Below are 23592 nucleotides of genomic sequence, written 5' to 3'. Positions count from 1 at the left end.
CCATTATTCCATAGCCTGCATCTCAAGGTACTGCGCTATTCGACCAACCACTCCACTAAGAGAAGTTATTTTCTGTGGGACCACTAAGAAAAGTTTAATGCTCGAAGTGTTAACATCATCCGACCATTTCGGTTTGGAGTTATATAGGACAACACAATAGTACTGGGTTTGGTGATCGTGACCGTTTCGGAGCCATATAAAACATGTGGGTCGAACCTGGCATGCACCAACCACGTTAACTATGAACGATGGGATCACCGACGGGCATAGGGAAAAGCTAAAGGGTGGGCACGCTAAAAAAAAATCCTTTCACTAGCCCCTGTGCGTTAAAAATCTGTCAAATTGATAACATATAAGTATTCAGTCAATTCAAAAAATTGCAGTTAACGATCTCATGGATGGACACATCTCGCTCAATAATGTCACCAGTCCAATCGATTCTTCGCATCATAAGCATGAATTCAAGGGTTTCAAAACCGACGTACAAATAAAAAAAGTGAGCATCATATGAACTTGCACACATTACGTCGATGTGATGGTGGATTTGATGTTACATCATTAATTAGTTTCAGTCTCACTCTCACTACCGTATTGGACATATGTGCGGAATCAAGACACTTGAACAACAAACCCACAATCTAGTTTGCTCATCCGCTCTAACCAACATCGATGTGACAAATAAGATGCAGCCTTATTTGCTTCATGATTGTAGAGAAGAAACACAATAATATCACCATTTCTCTTCTCCATAATTAGTATAGACAAGACAACAGAGGCAAAATTAGAAGTAGGTTGGCCAGGTGGGGATTTAGTAGTCCCGGTTGACTGCAACTGCTCTGGCTCGATCCGGTACTAGCACCGACATGCTGCAAAGTTGCGCGACTGCATAGCCACGTGGCAATCGAAAATTCTGGCGACCGTCTAGGGTGTCGTGCAGCCGACGGTGGCCTCTGGAGCTAGGGCTGCTAGAGGCCGAGACGCTGAGCTAGGGATAGGAATCGATAAAACTGCTGGTTTGCTTGCTCGTTTCGCTTGGTTCTCGTTGCTCGCTAGCGTGTGCAAAATTGGGCTTGGAATATGTTGTCGATTTTAGTTGAATTCCACGTGCTTTGAATTTAGAAAGTGCTGTTAGTATTCTGATCTTGGAATGCTCTAGAAATTTTTCCACTAGATATGGCAAGGTTCGAATTGTTCATATACATTACAAATAAAATGAGGTTCATGTGTGCAAATTGGTGTGAGAACTAGCAAAGGATAAGTTTTTTTTAGTGAAAGGAGTAGATGCAAGCTTTTTGAACCCTAAAAATTATTGGCACTTAACTTAAGATAAAGATGCTCTCATAAACGATTTACTACTAGGGAGAGTTGATGGTAAAATTGCAAGGAGACGAGCGAGTAGGTTGGTAGCCAACACGGAATCTGCTGGCCGACAAAAGTCACCTGCAGTTTCCAGGCAACCTGACCTGCCCTAGGATGCTGCTGACTGGACATCCGGGCCCACCACGCGAGGCCAAAATAAACACGGATCCCATGAACTCTGCCGCCGGCTCGACCTACCACTCATTCCCCTCCCGTACCCCAACGGAAATCTCACTCTTCACAACAAAGCTACTGTTTTTGAATCAGCGCCACGCCGGCCGGCTGCTCCGGCGCTCCCCCCATTCCCCAATTCGCCGCCAGGAGCGAGAAGGCGGGCGGGCATGGAGGAGCTGGCCACCGCGCTGCCGCCGCCGCGGCACCGGCCGCGGAGGCACAGGAGGAAGGCGTCCGACTCGGCCACCTACGGGGACGTGTTCGGCGGGGGCCCGCGGTTCGAGCCGCCGCCCCCTCTCGCGGGGGCGGGGGTCCCGTACTCGGACGTGTTCGGCGGCGTCGCCGCCTCCTGCTCCATCCCCTACCTCGACCTGCCCCCGGCCGCCGCCGGGGGCCGCGACGACGGCGCCGGCAGGTACGGCGAGATCTTCGCGCGGTTCGAGTTCGGGGACTTCGCCGCGCCCTACGAGGACGTGTTCGCGGAGGACCAGGAGGAGGAGGAGCAGGGAATGGCGGAGGAGATCGCGTCGTGGAGCGGCAGCTCAAGGTATGGATTTTGTCTGTGCCCCCCATCCTATAGGATTTTCGCTGTTCTTGCTTGTTTTCCCCGCTGCGCTACTGTTGCCCGCACACTGTTTTGGCCTTGTGGGGGGTAAGATAGGAATGCTGGCCTTCTTCGCTCGTGGTTTAGAGAATTGGAGGTGACGAGCTGGGTTAGCGATCCCCTCATGTATCCCGTTCCGTACGACAATTATGGTTTATTTCAAAAACAAAATCTTCTCTTTCAGTAAGTGTGGTAGCATGCCATTTTTTGCGAGCTAAGTTTACTCTATAACTCTGTTCGGTTGAATTTTTTGAAACGATAACTTTTGTCACCATTTTAGCTCTCATGCTGTCATGCATGTGGTGGAACAACGGGGTTGGATTGTTTAGTTACGCTATATACACCTGTTTTTTCTGGGTACAGTTTTGGCAGAAAGGTGGTTCCTTTCAGACCAAGTGGTGTCTTTTCTCCTCAACTTTTGAGTTAGTGTGAACCACAAGAATTTGGGAGGAAACCCACGCTCCACCTTAGATCTTTTGTCAAAATACTGCTGTTCAGGGTTCATTAAATACCAGCTTTCTAGTGATAATCAGTCACATACTTGATACTGGTGTTTGTTGCTTGGGTTTCAGTTCTGTGCTAGCAGCATATTCGTCCCGTTTCATTGTTTTTTCGCGAGACCGTTGTCGTGCTCACACTTCCAATGATGTTCATCTATTAATCCTGATCCCAGGCTGCCAGCCATTAGAAATTTTAGTCTGCACCGGAGTTCATTAGCCTTGATTAGTTCATTGGCTAAATTACTAAGCGGCACAGAAGGGACAGGTGAAGTGAAATAGTGATTGTACATTTCACAGGAAGACATTGCCAAATTGGAAATAAGTCATGATTCCTAAGAAAACATCTACCCGTGTGATCTACTCATGTACTGTGTGTTATCCCCTTCCACCAAATTATCCCTTTACTGCTCCTCGTTATTTATGGTAAAAAAAAAGTTTGTCTGCTCACATATTTGTGAAACTAGCATCTTACTATTAGATACAAATTATGAAGGTTTGACACTTGGAAATTTATCGGATCTTCCAAGATGCAGATGCTTCTCTGATCCCCATTCATGAGTGTCCACTTTTAGCTTGCTGCAGGCAACTAAGTTCTGCCAAGTTGATTCATATAGAAGTTTATTAAAGTGGTTGTCACTGTGGCAAGTGGCGACTTTTCAAAAGTGCTTTTTGCTTAGCCGTTTCTATACATATAAACTAATTGGTAACCTCTCTCTTAAAGCCATAAGGGAATATCATAATTAATTCTGTTCCTTCCGCAGAACAGAATAAATACCCCAAACTGGCCCTTAATATAAGATGTAAATGATATAGGGTGTTGTGTAGGCAGTCCACCTTAAAGTGTTTACAGACTTTAAAAGCAAAAGTCGTTATTAATGGGAAGGAACAATTTGAACTAGTGGTCAGTGGCTTGATTATCCTGCTCCTATCCTAAATCCCATGTCTCCCCGGTGTTTTCACACCCTTATTTGTCTAATATACAAACGCATAGATCAAACCAACCATACCTGTGTTCCAGAAAACTTGTAATTTGACCCACAATGCAAATTGTCTTAAATTTGTTAGTTCACGTTTGCCCACGTGTGTGGATAAACTCCTCCATCCACTGCTACTCATGCATAGAGGCCGTTTACAGCCGACCGTCAGGAACTGTTCTTCCCTTCGATCCGTGGAAGCACGTAGATGGGAATATCATGGAAGCACATTATTGTTGTCCAATCGGGGCCTGTTCGCTAGAGACCACAGAGCTGATATCATCTTTTGACTTAAAAAAAAGCAATAATGGTTTTTGTAAATCTGATCTTTGTAGGCCTTCAAAATCAAAGTGAAATTATTACTATGGAATTTCCCCTGCCCAACTGTTTTTGCTATAAGATACACTAATTTAAACTAGGGTGGATGGCGGAAACAAATTCTTTTAATTTTTCGTACTACTATGGTCTTTTCATTCGTTGAGCTTGAGCAGCCACTTGTTATGCTTATGCTTCACTACTTGCTTCGAAACCCATGTTGTGCTGTCATCATCTTCTTCACATTTGTTCAACAGAGGCTTGTTTTGATTAGCATATTGAAAAAAAGCAATTCACATGTTATGCTTCTGACGTATGGCTCACTAATTTCAAATTTACAGATCATCTATCCGAAAAGAATCTGGCGAAGTGGAGGCTGAGCCATCTCTACTCTATCAACACTATCCAAATGTGGTTTATGACCAACATTTTGATGACGAACAGTTTTCTCCAATCTCCTTGCCTCAAGGTGGTGAACAACAGTTCAGCATGTCATATAATAAGGCCGCCAGAGGAAGGCTGGATGATCTAGTTGAAATAACTACTTGTGTGGTGGAACCTTCAATAAGTTTTGTGGTTGACTCTTGCAACTTGTCAAATGACTCAGCAACGGATCATGTACCGGCAATGGAAGATGGCACACATGCTAATGACGAAAATAAGGAGATGAGCCCAGCACCAGTCCCTGCAAGTAGCGAGTCTGTAGCTGATGAGCAGCAGCATGTCGCAGCTTGTCCTTTCACTTCTGAAAACCTTTATGAAGATGAAAAAGACAACAGGAGGTCTAGTACTCATTCAGCCTCAAGTGAGGAAGTACCTTCTCCAGACTATCCATTCTTAAGGGTGTCCAACACCTGCATTCAAACACCACCCATCAAAGTACAGCCACCATCGATGCTACCATCAACTTTGCTTAATAAATCAACTTCTCTTAATAAAACGGAAAGTAAAGCAAATGGAGATTCTCAGGTCAATCCTAACTCTGCTGCTGCTGCTGCTATAAAGGAAGCAATGGATTTTGCTGAAGCGAGGCTAAAAGCTGCAAAAGAATTGATGGAGAGAAAAGGCGATAGTTTTAAACTCCGGAAGAGGTCAGGTCATCATAGGGGCACAAAATCGACAGAAATCAAGGAAGATAAGTGTCTTGAAGAGGTGCATTTAGTTGAAGAAAATGGGACCTTGAGACGGTTAGGAGAAGAGGAAAATAATTATGATGACCTGGCTTTTCTGGATAAATGCAGAGACAATAGTGTAGTTAAGATGGTTGACTGTTGTCATGAAGAGAAGGGAGTTCTACCTCCAGGGAAGCCTCAGCAGATGATGGAGGATGGCACTAAAGTAGATCAACTAGGCAAGTGGGCATCCAGCGCTGAATTTTATGACCGGATTAGCCATGATCAGAAATGCACAACTAACGCAGCTGCTTGTGAAGATGATAATGGTCTGATAGCAAATCCCTTCATCATGAACAGCCAGGCTGAGATAGCAAAAGAAGAGGTTACTACAGGGGATTTGGAAGTATATGGAAAGTTGTCGGATGGTAATGACAAAACAGAGCTGAGAATGAAACGTGTAGATCTTAGAGAACCTGATGCAGCTTCTTTGGGGGTTGAGCATAAGGCTTCTACAGCTCCTGAAGTTTCATCATGGGAGGAAAGAGCGGTATACCAAGAAACAATCGATTCCCACATTAACAAATATGTAGGGCAAAATAATTCTCCAAAAGGCCGTGATAATGATAAGATATTTGAGACTTCATCTATAAATAGTACACCTCCAAAGCTGCATGTTGTCCAACACATATCCAGTTTTTCTTTGGAGGCTTGTATATCTGAAGACCATGCCAATGGTAAAAAGAACTATTGTGCTGCTAGTACTGAGGAAACTCCACTAGTAGGAAATCCTAACAAAGAAAATGATGATAAAGAGGAACTTGAGATTCTTTGTGCTGCCGAGACACCTTGCACTTCTATAAGGAATCAAATATCAGATGAACATCTGGAAGTTCCTTATATTAGTGAAATTAAGACGAGTCAAGAGAAAATAGCAAAATTAGAAGAGCCTACGGAATATCATGAAACCCAGTGTTCCCAGAAGATGTCGAGGACAGTTCACAGGGAGGCTGAAACTTACGAGAAAGACAAGTTGTTTAGTTCTGTTGATGAAGCATGTCGGCAGAATGAAAAAGAAAAAATATCTGACGTACCTTTGGAAACACTCATCCATGAAGAAATGAAGAAATTTGAAAATGAAGAGAAAGCAGGCCCGTGTGAAGAAGCGAAAGTAGCAACATTAGAAGAGCCTGCGGAATATTATGAAACCCAATGTTCCCAGAAGATGTCGAGTACAGTTCACAGGGAGGCTGAAACTTACGAGAAAGACAAGTTGAACAGTTTTGTTGCTGAAGCAAGCCTGCAAAATGAAAAAGGAAAAATAACCGAAGTACCATCGGAAACGCCCATACATGAAGAAACGAAAGAATTTGAAACTGAGGAGAAAACAGGCCCGCATGATGATTTCCAAGAGGAAGATGTGTTCTGGGATGCCGGATCTCCTGAAAAGGATGCTAATGATACTCCCAGAAGTTCGAATGCTGATGCAAATGACGAAGCAGAAGTGTTGAACACATTTTTGGGGGATTGCGATATGGAAAGCAATGTTAAAACATGTGATACTTTTGCCGAAGATTCAGATCAACACCCAGAGTCTCAGGGATCGTTATTGGGACCTGAAGACTTGGTAAACAAAATGGATAGAGTTGAGAATCTTGTATCCCATGGTAACGAAATGGAAGCAAAACAAACCTTGTCGGAGAATAGCGAGAAGACAGTGGTGGAAGAAACGTTAAACCATGATAAGGAGAGCCAAATATCCACGGAACCTGACACCACCAAAGGACTAAATGATGTCTATGCAGAAATAATTGCAAGGAATGGTAGGGAGCATGGCGTACTTCATTCTGGAACTGAAGTAATCACCGATGATTACAATGATTATACCATGAAGATGGGCACATGTTCAAAAGATCTGCAGCCTTCATTCTCAGAAGCATGCACTAGCATGCCACACTTGTCTCAGAATGCTGAATCTGTTTGTGCTCTGACATCTGCTGAAAGCACTCCTTTCGTTGAAAATATTGAGGAATGCACAAAATCAGATACTGGATTTTCGACAACAAGATGCACAACATCAGAAGGGAAAAAGACTGTAGACAAAATGCAAGAAAGAGGTGACAAAGACAGAAAATTGACTCTAGATTTCAAGGATCAGCAGTCATTGGCAGAGGATAGTGCATCAAAGTTTGCTCAGAAATCAAGAAAAGATACCCCTGATGCTGAGAGAGTTGAAGCGAGAGATGATATAAGAAAGAATGAAAGCGAAAATGAAAATGAAAATGAGGTCTCCCTAAGATCAGATAAAGATAAAGAAAGGGAATGCAAAAGTGAAAAAGAACAAAGTAAAGAGAAATCAAGAAGAGAACTAGAGGAAGAGAAGGACCGGGAGAGGGAGCGGGCAAAAGACAGGCTTGCTGTTCAGAGGGCTACAAGAGAAGCTCACGAGAGGGCATTTGCTGAGGCTCGTGCAACAGCTGAAAGAATAGCTTTAGAAAGGATTACCTCTTCACGACAGAGAGCATCTGCAGAAGCACGAGTGAAAGATAAGGCAAGTGACGAACCAGCTTCAGAGAAGGCTTCTAGAGAAGCTAGAATAAAAGCAGAACGTGCAGCAGTTGAGAGAGCAACTTTGGAAGCTCGGGAGAGGGCAATCGGAAAGGCAAAGGCTGCTGCAGATGCTAAGGAGCGAATAGAAAAGGTTAGTTCCTCATTCAAGGAAAGTTTTAAGGCTGCTAATCATGTGATTTATGTGATTATAAACGATTTTTGCCACAGTTAACAAACTGAATACTTCTGATTTACTCTAAGCAGCTACCAATATTGCATTATATAATTTCTCATCCTTGCTCTTGATGCTCGATAAATAGGAACAGAAGGCAGCTTCTAATAACTATGGAAGAAGCTCAGATTCTTGTAATCAAGGTATTCTTACTCACTGTAAACAGGGAAATAAAAACTTTCCATGTCATTGTAAAATTTTCTGTAGTACTTTTTGCAGCTATGTTATGTGATCATGATTTGTGGGAACTTATTTATTTTTGCCTTATTTGTATGTTTTGACATTTATGTACAGAAACCGAGTTTGAATCAGCTCTCAGGCACAAAGCAAGATCGGAGAGGCACCAGCGGACAGCTGAACGAGCGGTATAATCAAATGATTTTCTGTCTCCTTTACTTGTTACTATTGTATATTTATTGGTAGTTTCATCATGGCCAATTTTCAGGAAAAAGCTCTAGCCGAAAAGAATATGCGGGACATGCTGGCTCAGAGGGAGCAAACAGAAAAGCACGTAAGACAATTATGCTATCACTCACCAGGAAGGAATTTTTTCCGCACTATTTCTTAAGATTATTTCTTCCACAATTGGTTACTCATATATTTTTGATGCAGAGATTGTCTGAATTCCTTGATCCTGAAGTCAAGAGATGGTCGAATGGGAAGGAAGGAAATCTGCGAGCATTGCTCTCTACGTTACAATATGTACGCATGTCAACTTACAAGATATCTATTTGAACCATTATTTCTTTTGTTGGCCTCTAACTTCAGTTTCACTGTGTTCTTATCCACCTTTTGCATGTCCAATTTTAATTTTGCAATATATGTATTTTTAACTTCCAGTAAATCATGTGCCAAGTTCATTTCGGTAGATTTAAGAAGCGACTTTGAGAATTGGGAGCTTTTACTTACTAATCTGTATAAAGATGAATGAACTTAGAATTTAGTTGGGTTTGGAATCATTTGCACAATACAAATAAAAATAAGCTATAACGGAATTCTGAAAGTGAAGTTTCCTTCTGCTAAAATTATAAGATACCCATAGACTACTGAGTGACAATTTGGTCGGGAAATGGATACAGATTACATATTCACTTGTCCAGTTTGTCTAGAAGATAGATGTCAAGGTTAGGGTGGGTTATGGGAGTAGTCAACAGAGCTTCGCAAGGCAGTTTCCATTTTTTTTGCAGCTTTTAGGTGTCAATTTTAAAATGTTTCCCATGCACGAACTATATCCGATGCTAAATTGACCATACTGGCCAAACATTTCGTTATGTTATAATTTGTTAATATCTTGTGGCTTATCTCATGGAAGCAGACTTGAATTAACTTATGCTTAGAACTAATTCTGCATTCAGTCTATCCAGTGATACTGAATCTGATTACACATTTTTATTAAATCACTCTTAAACCTTGTTTTCTTTTGGGCAGATACTTGGTTCAGACAGTGGCTGGCAGTCCGTTCCCCTCACAGATCTCATTACAGCTGCTGCTGTCAAGAAAGCATACAGGAAGGCAACCCTTTGCGTCCATCCAGATAAATTACAACAAAGGGGTGCTACAATCAGACAAAAATACATCTGTGAGAAGGTGTTTGATCTTCTTAAGGTTTGTTCTTCTGCCTAAAGCTGAAAACCACAGGCAGATTTTCATGAAAGCCAAACTAGTTAAAACCTGGAAATTTATATGTTTCTGTGTAGCGGTTCGTAAAGCAAGTTACTCCAGGTTGATTGAATATCAATGTGCATTTGAGCTTGCTGCAATAACGGAGGCTAATTGTTATGTGTTGCCATTTTGCAGGAAGCTTGGAACAAATTCAATTCCGGAGAGCGCTAAGGAGGGAAGATAGGCAGCGGTGATCATTCTTTTATTTCTAGGAGAACATGAAATTAGGTCAAATCCATATAGCTATATCATTGATATATCGATGTAAATATGCGGTTCAGGGGGAACAATTTTTTTACCAATTCAATAATAGAGCATCCCTTGTTCTTTATGTCATGAAAGTTATTTGCATTCCACAATCCGTTCATAATATATCCCACCAATTACAGGGCTCTCTTAATGCAATGTCTGAACCGAAATATAGGACAGTACAATTAACGAACATAATCATCGCTCCAGCATGTTTCTGATGTAGCCAGCATGGTGTACATGCACTAGCGCTTATGTCTCAGCGCCAATCGCCTGACCTTCACCCACGAGAACAGCTCCCAGTTTGCTTGTTGCGCTGGCCTTGCCGCCTGCTGCCCCTTCCGCTCCGAGCGGAATCAGCCCCTTCTCCCTGCACGTCCAGACCGCGGCGTCGAACATGTCCTCCGCGGTGTACCTGAACCTGAACCCGTGGTCGAGCAGCTTCTTGGAGGAGAAGTGGATCGGCTGGAGGTCGTCGTCGACTCCCGGGAATTTCTGCGGGATGTCGTACTCGGGGAACCTCTCCTTGAGCATCCTGGCGATGCCGTGGATGGTGGTGTCGTGGGAGGAGCAGATGTAGCGGCCGTTGGCGTCCGGGTGCTCAAAGAGGTAGGTCATGGAGTCGCAGAGGTCGTCCAGGTGGACCAGCTGCACCTGCTTCAGGATCGAGTAGTGAGCCTCGTTCCCCGTGATGAGTGCCAGGGCAGTGACCAGGCTGGGCGGCATGCCGGCGCTGAGGAAGGGGCCGACGACGAGCGTGGGGATGATGCTGATGAAGTCCACGCCGTTCTCCTTGGCGTAGTCCATGGCGGCCTTCTCCGCCAGGGACTTGGACACGAAGTACATCTGAAGACACAGAACCGAGACATGATGAGCACGGCAGTCGTATCCACAAGTAGCAGCAAGTATGTGAGCGCAGCAGAAGAAGCCTCACGTACCCATCCTGTCATCTTGACGCGGCGGCAGAAGTCGATGTCGCTCCAGTCGTCCTGGTCGTAGGCCGGCTTCCGCTGCTCCTCGATGTTGACGGTGCCGGCGGAGGAGGTGAAGACGACGCGCTTGACGGTGCCGGCCTCCTTGCACGCTCTCATGATGCTCAGCATCCCTTCCACTGTCGGCTTGATCACCTCGTTCTGCGACAGCATCCATTTTTTTTGTTGGATCCATGTTAAGTCCTTGGATGATGGAAAGCTTTCGTTTCAGTTGGATGCTCCATTCTGCTTACCTCGGGGTCCTTGGACTCGAAGTCCATGGGCGTGGCGACGTGGAAGACGCCGGTACAGCCCGCGATGGCCTCGTCAAAGCTGCCTTCGTCGCTCAGGTCGGCTTTCCAGATGGACAGCCGCTCCTTGGCTCCAGGAAGCTCCAGCAATGGCTTCGTCTTCTCGACGTTCCCTGAGACGAAAGAGAAACAAATGTTGTGACGCTGCCTACCATCGTGTGCGCAGAAAGGCAGAGGAGAGAGACGGCGAGAGAGCTCACCAGGGTCGCGCACGGTGGCCCGGACGGTGTACCCAGCCTGCAGGAGCTTCATGACGAGCCATGACCCGACGAAACCCGACGCCCCGGTCACCACCACCGGCCCTTTGATGCCGCTCATCGTCTCGCCGTTCATCTCACTCTTCACCTCCTGCTTCATCTTCCTCTCAAGAGCTTAGCTAGATTCCCGTGATGCTCTTTTCTGCCTCTTGTAGATTTCCGTGCTGCCTGGCAACTATTTTGGCTTCGTCCACGATATATAAGAGAGCTGAGCGAGTGAGCGCCGCCCGCCTGCGCACGCGAGAGCGCCACCGTACGTTCCGCGCTTGTAGTCGTACCTAATACTACTACAAGTGTTAGGTAGGTGCATGGCACGTGCACCGACTAGCTTTACGTTTGAAACGCCGATGTGTAGCTGTGCCTTTCAGCGTAGTAGATACACGTACGTACGTAAATATAAGTATTAGATGAAATAAAATAGTTAGAAAAATAAATAAAATGTATGTTGGCGCACGGCAAAGAAGGCAACGCACGGCAAAGGACCCTTTGCCGTGCAACTAGACTGTCTGCACGGCAAAGGGGCGAGCCACGGCAATGCCCAGGGCCTTTGCCGTGCATTATTTCTTTGCCGTGCGGCTTGTAGGACTTTGCCGTCTACGTTTCTTTGCCGTGCGCTCTTTTTGGACTTTGCCGTGAGAAGTTTCTTTGCCGTGCGCCAAGTCTATCTTTGCCGTGCTTGGTCTCATTGTCGTGCGCTGCTCCCAGACTTTGTCGTGCTTGTGTTCGTTGCCGTGCGTCCTACTGTGTGCTCACGGCAAAAATTTCTTTGCCGTGCAGTAGCTCACGGCAAAGAAAAGCCTCACGGCGACGCCTGTTTTTCCCGTAGTGCGTGGTTAGGCTGGTGCCAACGCAGGCGGTAGGCGGGGCGCTACCGCCCGAGGCGGGGCGAGAGGGAGGCGACAGCGGGGCGAGACGGAAGCGCGGGGCGGTGGCGCGGGCGCCCGACGGTATCGCCCGCTACCGCCCGGCTACCGCCCGCGCTGGGGGCGAGTGGGAGGCGACAGGCGGGCGAGAGGGGGGCGGCAGCGTTGGCAGCACGGGACGGTAGCGCGGGCGAGAGGGAGGTTGTAACGGCTAGCTGACGTGGCGCGATCTGATTCGTCCACGTCAGCTAGCCGTTGGGGTAGCCGTTGCTGGTTCAAAAAATCCGAAAAAAGCCAAAAAAACTCCAAAATTTCATCCCCACCCCCTATAACTTAATCTGAAAAAGAAATGGTGATGTGGAGGAGAGAGAAGTGAGAGCTGGCACTATAACCCGTGCACTGGCACCGTGGGGTGAGAGTGGGATGAGAGTGGGGTGAGAGTGAAGGAAAAAACTGACGTGGCGGGTGAGAGTGGGGTGGTGCATTGGCACCAGCCTTAGAGCATCTTACCCGCGTCTTTCAAAGAGAGCTCCAAAGTTTTTTTTGGGACGTCGAACGTTTTTTGTCCGGCGTGGTTCAATAACATGTTCGATCGTCCTCAGGCCATCCCGGCCTACAGGGCCTGGCTGCATAGCCACGATGCCACGACGCCTTCCCACCACCTACACCATGTTGAACCGCGACGGCCGCACGGCGTCTGCACCTCCGCCTCGCACCGCTAGAGCTCAAACCTAAGCTCTATGACCTTGATCTCGACAAGGCCGAAATGGCGGAGCTCGTCCTCCTCGACATGTAGTTCCGTGCCAATCACTACACCACAACACTAGAACCCCAACAGACAAGTTGGTCGGGAAAGCAGCTTTCAGTGACAGAATGTTGGTTGGGAAATGGTTTTGCCAACCAACTTGGTCGGTCACCGAAAGTCCGGAACGCGAGGCGAGCAAGGAACAGATGGTCGAGCAGGAGTAAACCGCCGCCAATCTAAAGCAGGCAGCGATACTTGAGTCTTGCCGGTCGGAGTATGACTAGCACACTAGAGGAGGCTAACCAGCATGCACCTCCTCCAACGTGTCACGGCGGTCTCCCGCGGCCGGTTTCCTTCGGAGGAGTCTGGGCGTCTCCTCATGAAGACCGAGCGAAAAATATCCTTGAGCTTAACGCTCGGAGGAAAACCGCCGCGAAGCAGAGTGGCTCGCCCTGAACGCTGACTTCAGCATGAGGCGACACTTGACGATAATCCAGCGCCGAGCTGCTAAGGCCTCACTATCGACGATCTAGTACCGAGAGACGGAGGCGCGAGGATGAGAGGAGGACGTGAGCGAATAACGACAGCGAAGCTAGGCCGTCACGGGCCTCACGGCCACCGACCAACGGCGAGTAGGGTTGTTGTCTAGTTTAAATTCAGTTATTCTTCGTTCAAACTTGTAATATATAACAATATTTGAATAAAAATTTAAATTTGTGTCGTGAAGGTCAAATCGTGTTTTTGTTTAAAAGCCGTTTGGGGGTATCGTTGGGCAAAGGCATTCCCAAAAGCAGCCCGTGCCGACGTCTCCCAGACCGTCTGTCCGACGCGTTTGTTTGAAAGATGTGGCTGGGATGCTCTTATCTCCTTTTTTTTGAAAATGAGCATTTTATTACTTTAAGCAATAGACCCGGCCTCTGCATAGCTAGGATGCACACAAACCTACAAATATCTGTTACAAATCATCAATAAATCCAACGACAAAAAAGCAGAGTTCTCGATAAAAAAAACTAGCTAGGTGGATCCAGCGAAGATCACGCTGCCACGCATGATGGGAAAAAATATCCCTCGCCGTATCCTCCAACCGTGGAGACACCTCCGTAAAGAGGTCTCGATGCTCCACCCGCTGAAGTGACGCCCATGAGCGAAGCGTAGCTGTGCACCGGTATATGACCTGCATAAGAGAGGAAGAAATATTATTGAAAATATTGTCATTTCTACATAGACACAACGACCAAATAACGGCAATCGCTCCCATCCTAATAAGACACTTAACCTAATAATCACATCATTGAGCCAATTTCCAAATATATTGGCAACACTACACGGTGGGTATAAGGTAGACCCTATCTGGACAGCTGACTATGTAGACCTAGCAAACTTACACTGAAAGAACAAGTGTTTAATAGTCTCGTCTTGGTGATAGAATACACACTTTTTACTTCCATGCCAGTTGCGTTTGGCAATATTATCTTTAGTGAGTATGACCCCATGACGAAGATACAATACAAACACTTTCGTTTTAAGCGGTCTTCATCTTCCAAATTTTAGAATTAATATCGACTGGAATATCAGGCTGAATCAAAGCATTGTACATAAAAGCCACAGAGAATGAACTATTTCCGGTGAGATTCCAGCGAAACACATCACACCCCTGCGTCAGTTGAACTAGCTCAAGACGTTGTAGCCAGGAGATTTGTCTAGGTCCGATGAGACTTCTTCTGAACGTCACATTCGGTGGAAAAGTTTCCAACACCTTAGCGATAGTATAACTTTTGTGGCGCGCAATATTGTACAATGCCAGATATTGTCCTTGGAGCGTGGCATTACCAAGCCATTTATCCTCCTAGAAACGAATTTTCGACCCTTCGTTAATAGAGAAAGATCCATATGGAAAGAGCGCACAATATTGTACAATGCCGGATATTGTTCTCGGAGCGTGGCATTACCAAGCCATTTTTCCTCCCAGAAGCGAATTTCCGACCCTTCCTTAATAGAGAAAGATCCATATGGAAAGAAATACTTCTTTGTATCCATAAGGCCTGCCCAAAAGTGTGAATCTCCTAGTTTCAAAAAAACCTAGGATAGAGCCATTGAGCCAACATTTTCTCTTGAGGAGTGTTTACCAAACTCCATCCTCTATAAGTAACTTAAATAGCCATTTACCAAGTAGGGCCCTATTCTTGACCTGAAGATCTTGGGTACCAGCTCCACTTAGCCAATCGATATTTACGTTTCTCACTATCCTCTTGCCAGAAGAATTTTAGATCGGAAATAATCCAACCGTTTTAAGACACCTCTAGGAACTTGGAAGAAAGATATCATATATAGTACCATATTGCTTAGTACCGCGTTTATGAGAACTAATCTTCCTCCCAAAGATAGTAATTTTCCTTTCCAACTGGTTAATCTAATCTGCAGTCTTTTCTCGATCATTTTCCATTCAGCATTGGTTAGTCTCGATAATGAATCGGAATAACCAAGTACCTAATCGGAAATTGGCCTTGCCCACAGCCGAATAGCTCAGCTTATTCTGCAACATTTTCTTGGGCCTCACCAAAACAAAACAACTCATTTTTATGGAAATTAATTTCTAGTATTCAGTTTCACCAATAAGGTAGAAAGACTTGCTTCACATTTGGAATTACACAAAAAAGATTTTTCATCGGAAAGAGGTCTACGAATACTTTTGGGAAAACATCGACGTTTCTGGCTTATTAGGCAAATAAAAATAGAGTACATTATAAAAAATTAATCAGTCAGTTGAATATTCGGGAGCAGTAATTTTATCGTTCTAATTTTTTTCTGTTCTTCTTAGTAGGACCCGAAAGCTTCTCAAATACTGAAAGAATTAACTTTAGATTTCGAGCATTTTTGATGTCATGATTCATAAAAAGAATTGTATCGTCGGCATATTGAAGAATAGACAACCCTCCATCAACAAGATGAGGAATGACTCCTTCAATCTGGTCCTCCGATTTTGCACGTTCAATCATAACAGCAAGCATATCTGTCACTATATTAAATATCACTGGTGATAATGGATCACCCTGTCTTAGCTCCTTTTTGGTTTGAAAGTATTTGCCCACGTCATCATTGACTTTAATGTCAACACTCCCTCCCGAGACGAAACTATTGGTCAACGCACACCACTCATCAGAGAAACCTTTCATTCTGAGAGTTTGTTGCAAGAAAGATCATTTAACCTTATCATAGGCTTTTTCAAAGTCAATCTTTAAAATCATTCCATTCAACTTCTTTCTATGCAATTTATGAACAGTTTCATGGAGGACTACAACCCCATCGAGGATGTTTCGTCCTTGCATAAAAGCAATTTGTGAAGACCGAATCACACGATCAGCCACCGTGTTGAGCCGGATCGTGGCCATCTTAGTGAATATTTTAAAGCTGACGTTAAGAAGATAAATATGACGGTATTGTTGGATCTTTTCTGCTTCATTAACCTTCGGCAATAATATAATTTCACCAAAGTTGAGTCTAAACAGCTCCAACTGACCGACCAGCATGAAGATCCGCGAAAAGAGCCAGCAGGTCAAACTTGATGACATCTTAGAAATTGTAAGAAAATTCAGCTGAAAAACCATCAGGATCAGGGGTTTTATTATTCTCCATTTGGAATACAACATTTCTTACCTCCTCTCATTGTAAGGAGAAGCGAGAAAGTTATTCTCCGCTTGTGAGACTCGAGGAATATATCATCCGTTCTAGTCTCATCGAACAAAAAATTTCCTTTCACGGGAGCACCGAAAAATCTCTTATAATAGCTTGTAATATACGACTTTAGTTGTTCATAACCCTCGATCATACCCTCATCCTACACTGGAGTACGAATAAGTTTCTTCCTATGTCTGTTATTGGCAACGAAGATAGTGTTTTGACAAATGGGAGGTCGACCGCTCAACTGATTCAATTTTTTTAAAATGAAACAGAGCATGATGTCACCTTCCCCAGTGCGGGAGCTCTCAGCGCCACATAATAGTAAACATAAAAGAGCAGATCAGCTGCCGATTTATCTGCATTCTGCCCTAACGAGATTCAGTTTGTCCAAATCATTACCTGACAAGAGAAAACTACTTAAGAGTTCCTAATCATCTGCCCGTTCTCAACGCGGCAGCCGGCCTGCTCAAGCGCCGCCGAGAAGAAGGTGCCCCCGTCGATCCTGGAGTCCATGCACGGCGGGGAGAAGACGGAGATGATGTCTCTTGTCGTCACGACTCCTTCCACGAGCCCGTGCTCGCCCACGATGAAGCTGCAGCTGCTTCCTGAAGCAGCTAGATTCTCCATTGCTTGCTTCAGGGTGTCCGATTTCCGGTTCGTTACCGACAGGCCTGCTCTTTGCTGCGCTCTGCTTCTGAGGCTGAGGATGCTCTGGCTATCAGATGCTAATGAATGCTCTGCGCTGCCATTGTCATTCTTGTTCTTCAGCTTCACGAATTCTTCACAACTCAGAGTCCTAATAAACAGGAAATTTTGTTTGTCAGTAACAGATATGTTGACACTTCAGCCAGATGAGAAAACGAAAACTTGCCTTCTGTTGCTAAATAGGGAGTTGTCGTCCAACAGCAGGTACACATCGCTGCACTGAATCATTCCAGTCAAACACTGAGTGTTCCTGTCGATAACTGCAACTCCTGTTTTCTCCTTGGAAAGAACACGGAACGCATCGGCCGCCGCCTGATCTGAGTACACCGAGACAGGCTTGCTCGCGTTGACAAACCTGGCAACAAGCAAGTTCTTCACTGAAAACAAGCTATTCTGAATTTCGTATAGGCACGCCAGTTTCAGCACAGGTCTTACCTGAATTCAGATAGTTGTTTATCTGCAATTTTATCCAGCCATTCAAGACCACTTGATTGGAGAAGCAACTCGATCACCGCGTTCTACCGTCATTCATTCGTTGACAGTTAGTCTCATGATTAATTCAATTCTGCCTTCAAAATAAGAGAGTGCCACGAATGGCCAATAAGTAAGTACCTGAGTAACAAATCCGTCAACACTAGAGTTCACCGACTCAACGACAGGTATCACATTGAGCCTCTGGTGCTTCGAGAAGAGAAGCATTGCATGGAAGAGCGTGTCATGCGACCGAACGGGGAAGAATGGCTCCAATAGGAACAGCTTCGCTAACCATGCAATCTGTTTAGTCCATCAGAGAAACAACCGAGACATTAGTAATGTACAACCTCCATGTTGTCAACACTGAGAAATCATATTTTTTCATTCTTTAGATCCATTTCAGCACACGAATCGATATCCAGTAGTATGCTTATTTCAGCAAAGTAGAGAAACTCATACAGTAGTACCTTTGTTTCTGCAATCTGAGGATGACATTCCAGACTCGAGAGGAAGTCAGAACTTTTGTCTTCTCGTTCAGTGCTCACTTTGTCAAGCTCCTACGAACAATGCGATAGACGAACTGGTCGTCAGGATTAGGGTGTCAAGCAAAAGTAACAATCTTTGGAGTTCTCCGTAGATACTAAAAAGACCTGCATACGCGGCCAAAAGCACACTTACCTCGAGTGCCCACAATGCGAGGCTCGGGAAATCGACAAAGCCTATGTCGCGATCGACGAACTTGCCGAGGGTGCCGTGGACCTCGTCGACGATCACGGCGCCGCCGACGTCGCCGCGGTACATTGAGCCGATGGCGTCCAGCACGGAGCCATCGAGGTTGAGCTCCAACGCTGCATACCGAAACGGCCATGAGACCACCACTCTATTCCAGCAAAGTCGAGTAGGTTGTGCTTTCGTGTGTTTGTGCTGTACCTGGGGAGGGAGAGGAGGACTGGGCCGCGCCGGACACGGAGGAGACGGGGATGTGGTCGAGGAACGACTTGAGCGCCTCGCTCCAGTACTCCCCTGACGCCTTCGCTACCCCGTCCTTCCTTGCCACCGCCGCCGGTGCTGCTCCTCCTATCGCAATCTCCATTTCTGGCAGTCCCGGTCTCTGGCCGTGAAGGTAACTGCCGACGTCATTTTGTTTGCTGCAGTTGCCGGGACACGTCTGCGGGTGCGTGGGGACACGCGGACCTTCGCGGATCGTCGAGTCCGTCGGCTACATGTAAAGGACAGTATCGCACATTTTCGTTGCCGTATGTACGTGTTGCATTTGGATTCGTCCCGGTTTTGCATTCCTCGAGCTACACACATCCTGCCGTTCCTTCTTCTTTCTTTCTTCCTTTTGAGGTGTAGCCTGCCATGTTTAGCTGTTCAAACAATCGGGTTCCACGTCAAAAAAAAAAAAAAAACAATCGGGTCCTCATCATTTCTTTCTATTGAAAGAGTTTTCTTTTCGAATGAAAGAGTTATTTTTTCCGAAGTGTTTTTAATACTTGAGCATCAGTACTCCTGATTTTTACAAATCTTAGTTTTTTTATTCCAAAAAATGAAATTAAATGATTTTTACCCACTTGTATACAAACATTTCAAAGGTACGGTAGAAATTTTGGAGAAAAATATGTTGTATTTTTAAGCTATACAAAAAAAATGCAAATTTCTGATAAATATCTATCTCTATACGTAGCCACAATTTTTTTTCCTATAGCTCAAAATACAATGCGATTTTCTACCGAAACTTCCCACAAATATTCAGGACATGCTTATGTATTCGTAGAATAAATGTGTCGATTTTTTAAGACGTGGATGTACAGTTTTTACATATTTTGAAAACTAGGAGCACTCATGCTCATGTACACCAAATCTGTTTTCGCTTTTCTTCTTTTTTTTCTTTTGCCTATTGTGAAGAGTATTCAAGTTTTGTTTTTGAAGGTACTATTGACGTTTTAAGCAAAAGCCGGCTTCTTTGGCTGTCATGTTCAACATCCGACTGTCTTAAACGTACTAATTCCATAGCATGGAGAATACTTAACTTTCACATCTCACAAAGATTTCATGGACACTACTGAACTCTAGCCTTGGCCTTCTGCTGCATCTGCTTGTTCCATTACAGCCTTACAAAAGCAGTCCTCTCAATTCTCAGCAACATGGCACATCATAGACCAGTGCTTAAGAAGAGAGTCTGATAAACAAACGGTGCCAGCTTGTTACCTCATGGTCTAGCGCCTGCTCGTCTCATATCTACACACCAACCAGAGAACACTAATACTACTAGAACAGCATGCTGCTTGTCCATTGGCATGCTGCTTGTCCATTGCATGCTGCTTGGCCATGACGGTCCACATTTGGCTCAGCGCTTCCTCTTGTTGCTTCGCCACCGTCTCAGGACGCACTGGACAGCTTCCTTCAGAGACGCCTTCCGTTCCTCTCTGAAGTTCCACAGCTCTCCCACTGGATACCTTGTGGTAGCACTGTGCTCATTGATTTCACGCAGTGCCTTCGTCACCAATGAATATATTTCTTCACCGTGCTCTTCTTTTAATTCTCGAAGCTTGGCGTCATCAGCATCAATTATTTCCTAAAACACACCATGCACCATTACAAGTCAAATAAGAGGTAACAGACACTGAAAGAAAAATATTCATATAATTGTCAGGACACCATAGTATAGCACATTATGGTCATAGATGATATACAAGTAGTTCTACGGTTTCTTACCACTAGAAACTCAACACCTGTAAGCTATGGAAGTAGGAATATCTAGAAGCAGTGGATTTTACAAATGAAGACTCTTACCATGTGTTTCCCACCAACCATGATAACCCTAAAAGGGTGCCATTCCGGATTTCTAATTTCAGCTTCCCACTTCGAACAAAGAATGGCAGCAGTAACTTCCGCATCCTCTTCCGACAACTTCCCTCTGCAAGCATTTGAAAATGCTTTCACGTCAAGCTCGCCCATTCTCTTGATCCCTATATGTGCTTGGCCACCTGAAAGATCAAGCAACCCCTGTGGAGCATGCAGCAGATGGAAGGATGAATGGCCATAAGATCCCAAGAAAAATAATAAATAAGTTAATCGCAACACTGAAGCAACATAACATTGCCTGTGCATTTTGGTCTACTTAGAAGAAACGTACATTTTCCAGCTCCTTCCGAGCTTCTTGCAACTCAGTGCTGCTTTTGCTTTCTTTAATAAACAGAGTTTGGTTAAGTGACTCCATATCATCCAGTCCGTCCATCTTATCTTGCAGTTCTTCAGCACGTTTTTTAATTTTATTCATAGATTCTGAATCTTCATGACCTGGCATATGCTTCATCACTTCCAATTTGCCCTTCAGTTGCCGTATTTCTAATTCAAGCATCTGTTTTTCCTCCAACTTCTCTTCTAACTCCAGGATTTTCTTTTGAGCAGCTTGTTTCTCTCTCTGCAAATTCCATACAGTAATGCTAATATACAAGACAAACTGTTCAAAAATCAGACCATCATATCACACGAATGGAACCAGGACACGTACCCTCTGATCGTCCACAAGCCTCAGTACATCCTCATTAGCTCTCTGTTGTTGCACTGTTGCCAACTTCAGATGATTTGATTTACTAGCATTCTGGATTAAAGCAAAAAAAAAAGTTACAGAAGTTGCACACGTATCGACAGGGCCTAATCTTCTGAACTTTAGTGCCTTACATAGTATGTAAAATGGTATCAGACCCATAGATGCATGAATATGACCCACAATAAATACTAGCTCTTAACCGAAAATAAATGAGTAAAAAGCAACACAGCTTACAGGACAAAAACTCATAAGGCCTACACAGCTAGGTCATCAAACTTATTGAGGAGGTGCGTGACAGGTAAAAATGCACATGGTAGCACAATGGGCATGTTGTCAGTGACGTGTGCAGGAAAAAAAAAGGGGGGGGGGGGGCTCATGTTAGCTTACTGATGCACACAACACCCCCAAATGCCAAATAGACAGTGCACCCCAGAATCCCAAAATGCGATGGTCCCACTTGCACCCATGAGCGCTCGCCACTGCATGTGGGGATTAGTGGGGCCACTTCACTCCAGTTCAAAAGATGTAAGAAGGGTGCAAAAGATGAGATGCAAGAAGCCAATAAACCACACACCTTCTGCTTCTCCTGCTCCAGATCCCTTCTCTCATAAACACTTTTTTCAGAAAGGTCATCAAATTGCTTGGATCTTGCATTAAGTTCGCTTATTTTGGACTCTAGTTCTGAACGCAGATTCTGGTTTTCGTCAATGATCTTTTGAGAATGTCTGTGAGCTAGCTGCTGCATCTTCCGAATTTCTGGAAGTCATAAGTTTTACTGATTATTTAACAACTAAAACATGGATGTGCTGACGACAGAAAAGCATGCATCACACATACACCATACACGGATAAAGTAACGAAAACTAACACAAACCTTCATTATACGCCTGGACAAGTTGTTGCCTTTGCGCCATCATCTTCTCAAGTGACACAGCTGTTTCCTTGTATCTAAATTCCAGCTCCTGTAAATACTGATCCTTGACCTCAATTTGGTTAGCTAAATTAGCTACAAGTTTATTATCTTTATGTGTTCCTTCATTCTCAACTTCATTGATAGTTTTCAAGTCAGCATTTTTCCTCAAGTGGTCTCCAATTAGCCCTGGAGAGCTGTGATCTTCCGCCCTTGCAACCCAGCCAAAAAGCTTTGGCCCTTGATTCTGTTTTTGCTTCCAGCCACTTCTCCCACAGCCTTCTGCCTCAAAGTACTTTTCAAATGCAAATGCATTTCTGTAACCATTCCAGTCTCCTGCAAATTCAACAATAGCATTCCCTGTATGACCTCTAAAAGTCCATAAAGGAATAACCTTCAGCGGGCAAAAGCATGATAGTTTTTCCTTCAAACGATTTCCACTTTCTCCAATCTGGCGCCCATCCTTCCATTCAGTAGGCACGTTAGCTACAACACCCATCCAGGGCCACGCATACTTCTCATTTCTATTTCGCAGAGGTTGTGGCTCCACAGCGATCAGCTGCAACTGTGGCTCGAGGGATTCAGAAAGGCCATTCTTCAAATATTTGGCAAGGGCACGGTGGGTTGCCTTATCTTTTGCGAGTCGATTAGGTGCTGCACCTACTCCTGAGGCATGCTGAACAAGATTATGTATACTGTAATCTTTCTTGTTCTTTCCACTGCAGAATGGGCAACTGTAACTCTCACCATCGTTAGCTTTTAAATCTCCTGACATCAATCTTGCATAAATTTTGTCTTCATGCTCATCAATCTCAGAATCGCTGATTTCTGAATTGTCATCTGAATTATATTCCATTTTCGGAAAGGAAGGAAAACCTTGATCACCTAGGCATGAAACAAAGATAGTAACAGGACAATCAATGTATTTTGTACCAGTCAACATTATGGAATGCCAATAAGGATATATATGTACTTGTCATAGTAGAGTTGGAATAACATTTTCTAAATAGTGACAGACTAGAAGTAGTTTCAGATATAGCAATAGAAATAAACTTAATTATATCAATTCTGAAGAAAACCTAAATATGCCGTATCAAGTATCAACTCATATAGGTGATCAGAATATCATTACTTATTGTCTGAACCCTGCCCCCACGCTCTTGTGTTTTTCTTGCGCTCTCATATAAGTTGCAGACAACAACATTTTTGGATGTTTACATGCTGCAAACTACTACCTCCGGTCACATTTAATTGACGCTAAACTGTGCGTATGCATGTGTAGTTTGGCTTTCCCTCCGCGTCGATCTTTTCAGACCAGAGGGAGTAGTATGCAAGTCACACCAATGTCTTTGGTGTGCGTGCACCACACAAAAAAGGGCGCCAACCGCTAA

At 44.6% G+C, this 23592-nt stretch overlaps 4 protein-coding genes across 4 annotated transcripts; 1 reads left to right on the top strand and 3 right to left on the bottom strand.

Moving 5' to 3' along the window:
- The first annotated feature begins 1675 nt into the window (after positions 1 to 1675).
- LOC124660896 lies at positions 1676 to 9732 on the top strand. Its single transcript, XM_047198736.1, has 8 exons — positions 1676 to 2080; positions 4268 to 7739; positions 7909 to 7963; positions 8115 to 8185; positions 8266 to 8331; positions 8433 to 8522; positions 9249 to 9425; positions 9618 to 9732. Exons 1-8 carry the CDS (start codon positions 1701 to 1703, stop codon positions 9651 to 9653), a joined length of 4347 nt encoding a protein of 1448 aa, XP_047054692.1. The 5' UTR covers positions 1676 to 1700; the 3' UTR covers positions 9654 to 9732.
- Positions 9733 to 9983: 251 nt separating this feature from the next.
- LOC124666655 (dihydroflavonol 4-reductase-like) lies at positions 9984 to 11331 on the bottom strand. Its single transcript, XM_047203991.1, has 4 exons — positions 11214 to 11331; positions 10957 to 11126; positions 10670 to 10864; positions 9984 to 10577 (listed from the first exon to the last, which is right to left on the bottom strand). Exons 1-4 carry the CDS (start codon positions 11329 to 11331, stop codon positions 9984 to 9986), a joined length of 1077 nt encoding a protein of 358 aa, XP_047059947.1.
- A 5642-nt stretch (positions 11332 to 16973) lies between these two features.
- LOC124659115 (SNF1-related protein kinase regulatory subunit gamma-1-like) lies at positions 16974 to 18828 on the bottom strand. Its single transcript, XM_047197053.1, has 7 exons — positions 18666 to 18828; positions 18414 to 18583; positions 18203 to 18292; positions 17874 to 18035; positions 17697 to 17779; positions 17503 to 17616; positions 16974 to 17352 (listed from the first exon to the last, which is right to left on the bottom strand). Exons 1-7 carry the CDS (start codon positions 18826 to 18828, stop codon positions 16974 to 16976), a joined length of 1161 nt encoding a protein of 386 aa, XP_047053009.1.
- A 1222-nt stretch (positions 18829 to 20050) lies between these two features.
- LOC124665945 (protein INVOLVED IN DE NOVO 2-like) lies at positions 20051 to 23090 on the bottom strand. Its single transcript, XM_047203301.1, has 6 exons — positions 22166 to 23090; positions 21866 to 22047; positions 21253 to 21342; positions 20875 to 21162; positions 20532 to 20744; positions 20051 to 20313 (listed from the first exon to the last, which is right to left on the bottom strand). Exons 1-6 carry the CDS (start codon positions 23055 to 23057, stop codon positions 20086 to 20088), a joined length of 1893 nt encoding a protein of 630 aa, XP_047059257.1. The 5' UTR covers positions 23058 to 23090; the 3' UTR covers positions 20051 to 20085.
- Positions 23091 to 23592: the final 502 nt, after the last annotated feature.

Source organism: Lolium rigidum, chromosome 6 (assembly GCF_022539505.1).
Source record: "Lolium rigidum isolate FL_2022 chromosome 6, APGP_CSIRO_Lrig_0.1, whole genome shotgun sequence".
Classification (NCBI taxonomy): Eukaryota; Viridiplantae; Streptophyta; class Magnoliopsida; order Poales; family Poaceae; genus Lolium; species Lolium rigidum.
Note: the sequence above shows the minus strand (reverse complement) of the source record. Positions and strands in the feature narration are given on the sequence as shown.

Excerpts from the sequence above, each read along its gene's own strand:
- LOC124660896 (XM_047198736.1), top strand. The coding sequence starts at position 1,701 with ATGGAGGAGCTGGCCACCGCGCTGCCGCCGCCGCGGCACCGGCCGCGG. Across the intron at positions 7,964-8,114 it reads CTCAGATTCTTGTAATCAAG|AAACCGAGTTTGAATCAGCT; the intron begins GTATTCTTACTC and ends ATTTATGTACAG. Across the intron at positions 9,426-9,617 it reads AGGTGTTTGATCTTCTTAAG|GAAGCTTGGAACAAATTCAA; the intron begins GTTTGTTCTTCT and ends GCCATTTTGCAG.
- LOC124666655 (XM_047203991.1), bottom strand. The coding sequence starts at position 11,331 with ATGAGCGGCATCAAAGGGCCGGTGGTGGTGACCGGGGCGTCGGGTTTC. Across the intron at positions 11,127-11,213 it reads GGCCACCGTGCGCGACCCTG|GGAACGTCGAGAAGACGAAG; the intron begins GTGAGCTCTCTC and ends CTTTCGTCTCAG. Across the intron at positions 10,578-10,669 it reads GCGTCAAGATGACAGGATGG|ATGTACTTCGTGTCCAAGTC; the intron begins GTACGTGAGGCT and ends CTGTGTCTTCAG.
- LOC124659115 (XM_047197053.1), bottom strand. The coding sequence starts at position 18,828 with ATGGAGATTGCGATAGGAGGAGCAGCACCGGCGGCGGTGGCAAGGAAG. Across the intron at positions 18,584-18,665 it reads GTCCTCCTCTCCCTCCCCAG|CGTTGGAGCTCAACCTCGAT; the intron begins GTACAGCACAAA and ends TTCGGTATGCAG. Across the intron at positions 18,036-18,202 it reads CTCAGATTGCAGAAACAAAG|ATTGCATGGTTAGCGAAGCT; the intron begins GTACTACTGTAT and ends TGGACTAAACAG.
- LOC124665945 (XM_047203301.1), bottom strand. The coding sequence starts at position 23,057 with ATGGAATATAATTCAGATGACAATTCAGAAATCAGCGATTCTGAGATT. Across the intron at positions 21,163-21,252 it reads GGCTTGTGGACGATCAGAGG|AGAGAGAAACAAGCTGCTCA; the intron begins GTACGTGTCCTG and ends TGGAATTTGCAG. Across the intron at positions 20,745-20,874 it reads CTCGGAAGGAGCTGGAAAAT|GGGTTGCTTGATCTTTCAGG; the intron begins GTACGTTTCTTC and ends CATGCTCCACAG.